Raw genomic sequence first — 10,209 nt, forward strand, 5'->3', positions numbered from 1 at the left:
ATAAAAGTGATGTTTCCAAACAGCCGTCTCTTTCCTGACAATTCCCTTTGTGCATATTCTCTTACATATGATAAGTCAACATTGAAACACCTGCGGCTTTTAGTCAGGTGCGGCTAATGTATGTACAAAACAGGATTTTCCCCTGATTTTAGCTTGTGCGGCTAATTTTCAGGTGCGCTCTGTAGTCCGGGAAATACGGTAGTTTATTAGCCACTACCACAAGACCACTTGCTGTGGCCCATCCATCTTCTAAGGCTCGTGTCACAGAAGAAGAGAGAGTGTTTCGATCCCTATTGTGAGGAGCATTACTTGAGAGGATCCAAGGATTTCTCCAGGCTAGACGTGGCCACTGTGGTGGACTGGAGATGTTGGAGATGTGACGTAAACATGTTGCTGCATGCTCAAGAAACCCAGCAGCACCTGTGGTGAGCAACGCCTCCTTGCACTACCTGCCTTGCCAAGGCTAAAGAACAAAACCCTAATATTCTTACCATGAATGCTGGATCCAGTGTCATCTATGCTGACCATCACGCTCATCATAGATGCAGACCTCTGCAATGCTGGACGACAGGTTGGAGAGAAAATTGTCTGCTCCCATGAAGTTCCTTGCCCTGCCCAGACAGACAAGGCTGTGGCCCAATAAACCATCGCGACAGTAAGTCCTACAGCTGAATGGAGGATATCACTGGATATGTTCACCAAAGCAAAGCCAAAGGTGCGGCATTAAATATCGAAGTCATTCACAGCACAACAACTAGCCCTAGCTAAACAATCCTGCCCAGTGGAAACAACTGAGAAGAACCACCTACGACTTCCCCTTAAAGGTCTCAGCTGGGTGAGACCTATGATCGGATCAGATCACCCTCACCTTATCATTCGTGTTTGACCAGTGATCTGTGGCCTGGAGGGCCAGAAGCAGTCTGCACCAAGCTGGGTTTGGCACTGCAGCAACCCACAGTAGTCTACGACAGTAAGCTGATAGATGGTTACACTCAGCCTTACTCACACAGACAACATAGCTTTACAAAAACGTGGAAAGGCTGTGGCAGCTTGACATCCTCCCTTTCAGAAATATGCCACCTCAGCTGAAAGCACCTCAAGAAGCTGTCGTGGATCAATAGCCAGTGAGCTGTGATTATGGAAGGACTCCAGAAGGTCACAGACGTACAACCAGGAGCTCCACAAACTGGAGAAATCTGTGGTGAAGTTGACTCCAGAGGAGGGGGAATGGTTCGACTGGATTCGGTACATTCCACACCATCATGTGCACCACAGCAGCTGTGGCTGTAGCTTACACAAGGACACGGATTGCCACAACTGGCACTTTCCTGACGGCCAGATCCCAGGTAGCTCCTCAGAAGAAATGGTTCATGCTTCGTTTGGAGCTCAGAGCTGTTCAGACTACTCTGCAAACTCAGCTTGCTCTACCGCTGCAAAGCACCATGGACTGAATCCACTACTGCGCTGGGTTAGTTGTGGTCTGAGTCCTGTTAAAAGGTCTTCCATTTGTGCTGAAATCCAGGAGCTCACCAGTTCTCCCCCGTGGAAATATATCATACCAGTGGAAAACCTGGATAACGGCATCACAAGGGGGAAGCAGCTTCATGATCTTTCACCAGCCTGCTGCTGGGCCCCCATGTTATAGCAACAAACCTCAGAGCACTGGCCCTCCCAACCAACACACCTGTCCTCGCTGCAATGGCTGATCTGCTCACAGAGAGACTCCACGTCCACAAACCTGTATTCTGTCCAACTGGAGCTGACTGCTTGACATGAGCGCCTCAGAGGGATAATCTTTAAGTGCCTAATCATCAGATCTGCACACCTTGATTTGCTGTTGACTCTGTGCTCAGACGCTTTCCTCCTGGCCTTGTGTCTCCTGTCGAGAACACCATTCAATGTATATTCAAATCATAGATCCAATTTCTGAGGCAGGTCTCGAGAGCTGCAGGAGGCTTTCTCCACCATATAGCCCATTCTTCAGGTGCATCTTGTAAATCAGAAGATTACCTTCCATACTAATCCACCACACACATTTCTGATGAACCTGTGAGAGGGAAATAAGGTAAGTCTGCGCTCCAATCATCCTGAGGATCACATTGTTCCTAAGTCACCGCATGGCGGTAGAAGGGATCCTTAATGTGAAACCTCTTGGCTGCGCATCATTGGATACTGCTGATCCATTACATCAACTCTGCTGCTCGTGGGGCAGCAGGACGCCTCACTGCTGCAGGTGGTTTCTGGACAAGGTAACATCATCACCAGTGGAAGATTAAAGCATCCAGGCCAAACAGAAGTCTCAACACACGACCGTGCCATAGGCCAAGCTGTCATAATCGTGCCCCCTCAGTTGCCCAGGGTCATGTCGCTGGTGGAGGAATCAGAAAGATGTTTCCTGGGAAGAACGGTATAGTGCTAGATCACATCTGTATACAACCAGCGGCTGAGCTGATTACTCTGCCTCAGATGCCAGATGGGAAGTCTTCCTCATAGCACAACAGATACTTTTTGCTGTGATCTTAAAACTGCTTAAAAGAAACTTTACACTATTTATCTGACCTCCTCTCTACAATAATCTCTTTGGAGGTTATTTGAATAAGATAAAGCAGAAGTCTGAAGTGAAGCAGTACCTGGATGTTGCCCATCACACCTGTGGACTCCATGCGGCTTGCCACGTTGACAGTGTTGCCCCAGATGTCAAAGTGGGGTTTGCGAGCACCAATCACTCCAGCTAGCACCCCTCCCTTATTTAGACCTAAAAGAGAGTGTTGAAATATGCAACGTGTTGACTTTCATTTTAATTCACTTCAGTCTGTTTATTTAGCGGCAAATCACAAGAAAAGTTGCCTCAAAGCACTTTTATGTACGGTAAACACTCGGCAATAATAACAAGAAAACCCCAATCAGACACCCTCATATGACCAAACATGTGGTGACAACTGGAAGAAGAAACCCTCTTTTAAAACCCTCCAGTAGACCGTGGCTCAGGGATGAAGGCAGCAGGACAGGACAAAGACACACAGAGTGTATTATGCCCCCAGCAGCCACGGGCAGCATAACTAAGGGAGGGCCAAGAATAAGCTTCATCAAAAAAGAAAGTTTTGAGCTTACATTTTAAAGTATAGAGGCGATATGTCTCCCATATCCAAACTGGAAGCTGGTTCCCCAGAAGAGTGACATGTACAGCGAGGATGTAACACTATTAACAAGAAAATGGGACTCTGTGGAAGTAGAGGTTAGGTCCTGTAGCTGCTCTGCACTGTGTGGACACATGGCATTGAATAAGATAACAGTGGAGGAATTATAACCTTAAACTTAGTTACAGCAATTTTAGAAAAACATCTTCGTTGTAATTCATTATTATCAGGATGTCCTAAAAACTCCCTGAAAAGCCTTCAGCTGATCCAAAATGCTGCAGCAAGAGTCCTGACAGGGACTAGAAAGAGAGAGCAGATTTCTCCTGTTTTGGCTTCCTGTTAAATCCAGGATTCAAAGTCCTGCTCCTCACATACAAGGTCTTAAATAATCAGGCCCCATCTTATCTTAATGACCTTGTAGTACCATATCACCCTATTAGAGCACTTCGCTCTCGCTCTGCAGGCCTACTTGTTGTTCCTAGAGTATTTAAAAGTAGAATGGGAGGCAGAGCCTTCAGTTTTCAGGCCCCTCTTCTGTGGAACCAGCTTCCAGTTTGGATTCAGGAGACAGACACTATCTCTACTTTCAAGATTAGGCTTCAAACTTTCCTTTTTGCTAAAGCATATAGTTAGGGCTGGACCAGGTGACCCTGAATCCTCCCTTAGTTATGCTGCATTTTGTTACAATTTTACAACATGATATAAATGTAGTTTTCCATCTAATGTTTTCGAGGCTGCTTATTGAATCTTTCATGTTCCATGACACTTGAGACTCTATAAGACGAGTCAAAACGTCCTCTCCACCACAACCTCAGCCTCCCTGACATGCTGCTCACTGTCTGTCTTATTTACAATCAGAAGTAAACGTTTTCTAACAGACCAGGTCTCTCCCCGGTCAGGGCATAGTGTATGAAAGTTATACTCAAAGTTATATTTTAAAGTTGATTCAAGTGTCACAATCAAAAGCAAAGATCTCATTTTAGTTCAGGATGATTCCAACTCAAAGATCAAACCCACGATGAAGTTTGTCTGCGACGCAGAGTAACAGAAGAATGCTCTGGTAGTCTGCATGCTCCCTGATAATTCACTGGAGAACATTTAGATAAAAATAAAAGGTCATATGTCCATGTGGGACTGGTGGCTGTGATTTCTCCTTTTTTGCCAACACTCAGTTCATGTTTTAGACATGATTCCTTCTGGGTCAAAATCCCTTTTGTAATGTTTCTAATAGTCTTCGTTTTAACAAAAAATAAATACACTGGAGATGCTAATTACTCATTTAAAACTACGGTAATGCTAAGTGAATGAATGCTATACAGCATGAACACAACATGTACAAGATGAAGTCTGCAAGTTCAGCTTTGCTCCTGACGTTAACTATTTGTTGTGTTTTGTTCCTACATGGTTTGAATCCACCGACCATAAGAGAGATAACATATCTTTGACGGACCTGCACAGCAACACACCTAACATGCAACCCTTCAACCGTCTTAAGATTAGGACGTACCGATGCGCAGCATGAAATTGTTGAATGATTGGTAGTTGATGTTCATAAGTGTAACCTTCATGGCCAGCGCAAAGTCTGCGAGGTCTGCCAGGTGCTGCCAGCGCTCGGTGTCCGACAGCTCTTCCTTCTGTCAGGCAAAAGCAAATTCAGTTTTTTACTTGGTTAAATGCTTCACTTTGTAAACAGCTCTTTACTGTATTATAAATCTGGATTATTGATTTGGGTTCTTCTGTGTAAAAACAACCAAGCAGATAACTGGGAGTGAGCGTCTTTTTTCCTGGTGACGAGCTTTGAACCACCAAGCAGTTCAGTCACGTGAGTCCATTTTCTTAGGCTATTAAATTCAGCCTTTAATTTTTCATCATTCTCTGTTGTGCTTGTATTCATAATGATATTAACATTAATGCTTGTATAAGCCTCTCACCTCAGCATTAAACTATCACTAACTCGTTCTGTCAGCGCCTCACTCTCACCCAAAACTCGGAAATAAAACCGTCGAACCTTAAAACGAGGCTTTCAACAGGAAAATAAAAGGTCACATCTCTGTGTGGGACTGGTCAAATCACATTGTAATGTGACCGGATTTGACCAGCCAAATGGCCTAAACGTGAGCATTGAATCCTAAAACAAGGATTTCAACGGGTGCAAATAAAATGGTGTTCTTATGTTTAATGTGTCCAATCCAGGCCTCGCGGGCCGGTGTCCTGCAGGGTTTAGACGTGTCCTTGATCCAACACAGCTGATCTAAATGGCTGAATGACCTCCCCGACATGTGCTGAAGTTCTCCAGAGGCCTGGCAATGAGCTCATCATGTGATTCAGGTGTGTTGAACCAAGGTGAGATCTAACACCTGCAGGACACCGGCCCTCGAGGCCTGGAGTTGGACACCCCTGATGTAAATACTGACTCACTACTCAAAATGCCTAAAATGAACACAAATTCTACGTATATGTAGAATGTGGCCCACAAAAAAACCCAAAGCCTTAGCTCATTTAAACTTTGTAGCTCAGGTGGTGGAGCAGGTCACCTGCTTATCAGAAGGATGATGGTTTGATGCCCATCTGCTCCAGTCTGCATGACTAATATCCTTGGAAAAGCTACTGACCCCAGTTTGGAGTGTGAATGGGTGAATGAGGCGTGTAAAGTGCTGTGTGTCATCAGTTACAGTAGATAAGCAGTAGATTACATGCATCCCTGGACGTCTCCACTGCAAACACCAACCTCTGGTGAAGCTGACGTCGATTTTTCTTTCAAGATGACCAAACTGTTGATCTGATAAATCATTGCCAAAAGTCAGAATGTCGACACTGACTGTGGCTCTAGCTCAGGAGGTACAGCAGGTCGCCTTGGAAGGTTGGTGGTTCAATCCCTGGCTCCTCCAGTCTGCATGTCAAGTATCCTTAGGCAAGATAGTAACCCAGAGCTGCTCTCCGATACATCCATCGGAGCATGACTGTGTGTGAATGTAGTTAGATAAGCATAAAGAAAGTGCTTGTGTGAATGGGTGAATGTGGCAAGTTGTGTAGAGCGCTTTGAGTACTCGGGAGAGTAGAAGAGCGCTATAGAAGAACCCGTCCTTTTACCATTACTAAGCTCCACTAGTTTGTGCGTCGGGACAACCATGTGGTCTGTGGTGTGCGACAGCATGCGACTTTGTTCTGGAAAGATTAGACTGGAAAACACAGCAGCACACAAACGCAGCCTGTGCTCTAACACGACTGTGTCGACCAAAGCTCGTTTATCCAAAGTGAAAATGCAATAAAGCATCGAAAGCCTCAACATCAAACCTGAGGGACACATTTTAGACTTAAGGATGTCGTCACCACAATAAGGACATCAAACCTATTATCTATTAGCACTCAACACGTAATTTAACTCTCCATTATGCTCAGTGCACGGTTAGTAATCTTCCATTATTATAGCCTTAATTAGAACATAGGTTACATTTGTCTTATATCCTTGTCGAGTGAGGTGGTTTTTTCCTTAACTGTCCAATTTAAATATTTCTTTATATTCATAGTAAATCAGATAGATTATCATTACATTTGTTGTCAAACTAACTGAACTAACTAAAGAATCTGCAACATTTCACTGATTGTTTATTAAGACTTCAGCCTATAAATTCCTATAAATTATGAAAAATCTACGTTACCATGGAAATAACTGAGTTATAGGCTGTCTCAGCTGTGCCCTCTGCACTACAGTAAACTGTACCTGCATCCTAATCAGATCATCTTAATCAAATTAATATTTCCACAAAGAGAGTTGCACCAAACCTGCAGCAGATCTAGATCTATTCACACTAAGATGCAATTATGTTGGCTCTGTCAGCCATGACACACACTGAAGCTGAAGAAGTCATGTGACCACACTGACCTTGATGGAGTTGTAACCGTTGCTGACGTCCGGGGTGACACCTGACGCTGCCATGTATGTGCTGCCAATAGTCTTGATTTTTGTAATGCAGCGAAACTGAGGCTCATCCAGCAGCTGACATGGAGACAAGTGGGAGGTTGTGTTACTGACAATGAAAGCACAGACAAACATGCTGCAACCATTTTTAAAAAGCACTGCACCCTGGCCATCTGAGCAACTTACATTTCAACTTCATCTCACCACAAAACGGACATATCGAGGTGTTTGTAACCGTTTTCAATATTACTGTACCGTCAGGGGTCTGCTATCACACAGCTGAAAGAAAACATGAACGTTTGGGAATTAAACGATTTCTGCAATGACAACATGTAGATGTGGTCTGATCACCATCCAAGTCATAATTAGAGACTTCAAGTAAAATCAGATTTAAACTAATGTACAGAAACTTTTATGGTTCTTGTGTCTTTTTCATCCACGACTCTTTCTAGTGCACGAATCACAGCTGGAATCACTGCGTCAGCGAGCTCACAGATATTTGAGATATATTCCTGATTTCAATGTCTGCTTTCTCTGCTCATTTATACACATTGATTTGTTTAAGGTCATGTTATGTAAACCAATTTGGCTTGGTTAAAGTTGGCGGTCATCTCCAAGCCACTTTCTAACCCACCTCCACCACAACCCCACCTGTATTAGTTATGCTGCAATATGTGTAGGCTGCTGGGGGATTCCCATGATGCACTGGGTGTTCACAGACCTCTCTGCATTGAATCATATCTGTTATTAACCTCTGTCTCTCTTCCACAGCATGTCTTTATCCTGTCTCCCTTCTCTCACCCCAACCAATCACAGCAGATGGCCCCGCCCCTCCCTGAGCCTGGTTCTGCTGGAGGTTTCTTCCTGTTAAAAGGGAGTTTTTCCTTCCCACTGTCGCCAAAGTGCTTCCTCATAGGGGCTCATATGATTGTTGGGTTTCTGTCTGTATGTATTATTGTAGGGTCTACCTTACTATATAAAGCACCTTGAGGCGACTGTTGCTGTGATTTGGTGCTGTATAAATGACACTGAATTAAAATAAAATGGAATTATTGCTGTATCTGACTTAATCTTTGCTCTATATGAGCTCTAGAGACCGGCCCACCAGGTATTATAGGAAAAGCCATAAAGAATGAAAACAAACGCTGTGGTGACAGTGATGTACAGTCTTGTTGGTATATGTGTGATTTCTATACATTTTACATCAGATAAAAACTTTGGTTGTAAGATTCAGATAATTATTTAATAAAAGCAAAACATTTTAAATGAGACTAAGAAAGAAAAGTATTTCTTTGTGCCCCCCTCTCCCTGTTAATGCCCTACCTGCCCCCCTGGCAACACTTTGCTAGACCCGCCCCTGCACAGTTACCAGCTGTCAGCTACCTAAAAAAGGATCCTGGTGTTATTTGTCTCTCAGAAACAGTTCATAACTTCAACTCATTCATGTCACCTAAAAGGTAAACCTGTTTCTCCATCACCTGTTCAGCTCTGATGATTCAGTAAGGACATCTCCTGGTTTCATCTTCATGTTTCCCTCTCACCACATATCCAAACCATATCATGACCAGCAGCTTTACAGCTGTGGCTCCAGCAAACATCAGCTGATAGAATTTATTTAATATTAATTTCTACTAACAACAGCTGATCAAACGTGCTGCTGTTGTTTAGCGTGACGTCCGCTGGTTTCCTCTTTCTGGCGCAAAGTGGCTGATGTTTTGTCCCAGTCCCGCCCTGGGCACGACACACAGCGAGTTAATCTGAGAGGTGCATTAAAAAAAATAAATGGCCGGGCCAGCGGTGCACATCGCAAATTGCAACACAACTAATGTGTCCCATAGACACATTCTTAATGACGGTATCTTAGCTAACGACCCCAACTACAAGATTCAACTTGTAATTGGCTAAAAATCACTTAGCCTAGCGGTGACAGGGACGTTGTTAGCTGGTAGTTTTTTCAAGAGATGTTGAAATTTTCACGTTCTGACACTTCAAAAGCTTCAGCATCTGTCGGCTCAGCGCAGCATCAGCACCGCGGAGATACACGGATACATCTGTAGACTCGAGACAGAATTCACGATGTGTTTTCAGGACTTTCAGCTGTTTGGACCAATGTTTTCTTTTCTGATCAAACCAGAAGCTTTAATGAGCAGCTGGATTCGTCTCGCATTAACTGGCTCGACACATCGAAATGCAGCTGATTAAACTGAACAGCTCGACTCTGTGGGGTCAAAGTTTGCAGAACTACGAAGCAGCTGGACTCCACAGCTGTGCGTGTTCATGGAGCTGCATGTTCACCTGCTGGACGTCACTACCTGACAGGTTTAACTGTCTTCAGAACATTGCAGAGGCCTTATTGACAGTGTTTGGCTCCACACGTCTGTGTGAGCAGGTTTTCTCTCACATGAGTCCTCAGGTCTGAATGCTGGACACTGGGAGACCTGTGTCTCTGACTGGGAGACCAGAGATCACAGTAACATGTGTGTCTCTGTATTAACAAACATGCCATATTGGCCCAGTTTATTTTTCTTATCATTGTTGTGAGGAGACCATAAATAGCATTTGTATTTTCTGTTGTTCAGTTCATTTGCTGTTATGGATTAAAAGTGTTTTGTTTCTAAATAGCTGATAACTATTCGCTGACAGCTGCAAACATCTGTGAACAAATATAATCCTATAACGTTGTTCTATATAGTGAGTAACTGTTCATATAGAGCGTTATTACATTTATTGCTAATGCAGTCATACGGCACACTGACCTCTGAGGAAATGTTAGATGCACTCATCATCAGAAAGGTTGCCGACCCTGCTCTAAAAGCATGCATTACAAATATTACAGCACATACATATCATAGTTAAAATACTATCTGTAATATGTTTTGTGACGACCCCAATGAAAGCCAAAAGCTCCACATGTGGCTTTAACCTCTTCCATAATAAAGCGATGGGCAGGATAAGGTCAATAAGTAGTATTTTCAACTATGTGTCATGAAATAATCTGAGACTAAAGTCCCAGAGCAGTAGAGATAGAACTGACCTGATCTGATTTCTTGAAGAAATCAAACCTGTATGACACTGAGGAAAAAAGGTTCCTTACACTGTCAAAGTCTGAGATGATCTCGTTGAGAAAGCGCAAGCATTCGATGCCTCCATTAT

At 43.7% G+C, this 10,209-nt stretch overlaps 1 protein-coding gene across 5 annotated transcripts in view; it reads right to left on the reverse strand.

Annotated features, from left to right (window-relative positions):
- Positions 1-10,209, reverse strand: part of adcy3a (adenylate cyclase 3a) — a 70,431-nt gene that overhangs the window by 6,528 nt on the left and 53,694 nt on the right. For all 5 annotated transcript variants that reach the window (XM_026184465.2, XM_080308224.1, XM_026184463.2 and 2 more), the window contains 4 exons: positions 10,151-10,209; positions 7,021-7,134; positions 4,645-4,771; positions 2,631-2,755 (listed from right to left, as the gene is read on the reverse strand). The exon at positions 10,151-10,209 is cut by the window's right edge and continues 88 nt beyond it. In XM_026184465.2, coding sequence (XP_026040250.1) covers positions 2,631-2,755; positions 4,645-4,771; positions 7,021-7,134; positions 10,151-10,209 — 425 coding nt within the window. The remainder of the gene's footprint in view (positions 1-2,630; positions 2,756-4,644; positions 4,772-7,020; positions 7,135-10,150) is intronic.

This window comes from Astatotilapia calliptera, chromosome 11, assembly GCF_964374335.1.
Source record: "Astatotilapia calliptera chromosome 11, fAstCal68.1, whole genome shotgun sequence".
In the NCBI taxonomy this organism is placed as follows: domain Eukaryota; kingdom Metazoa; phylum Chordata; class Actinopteri; order Cichliformes; family Cichlidae; genus Astatotilapia; species Astatotilapia calliptera.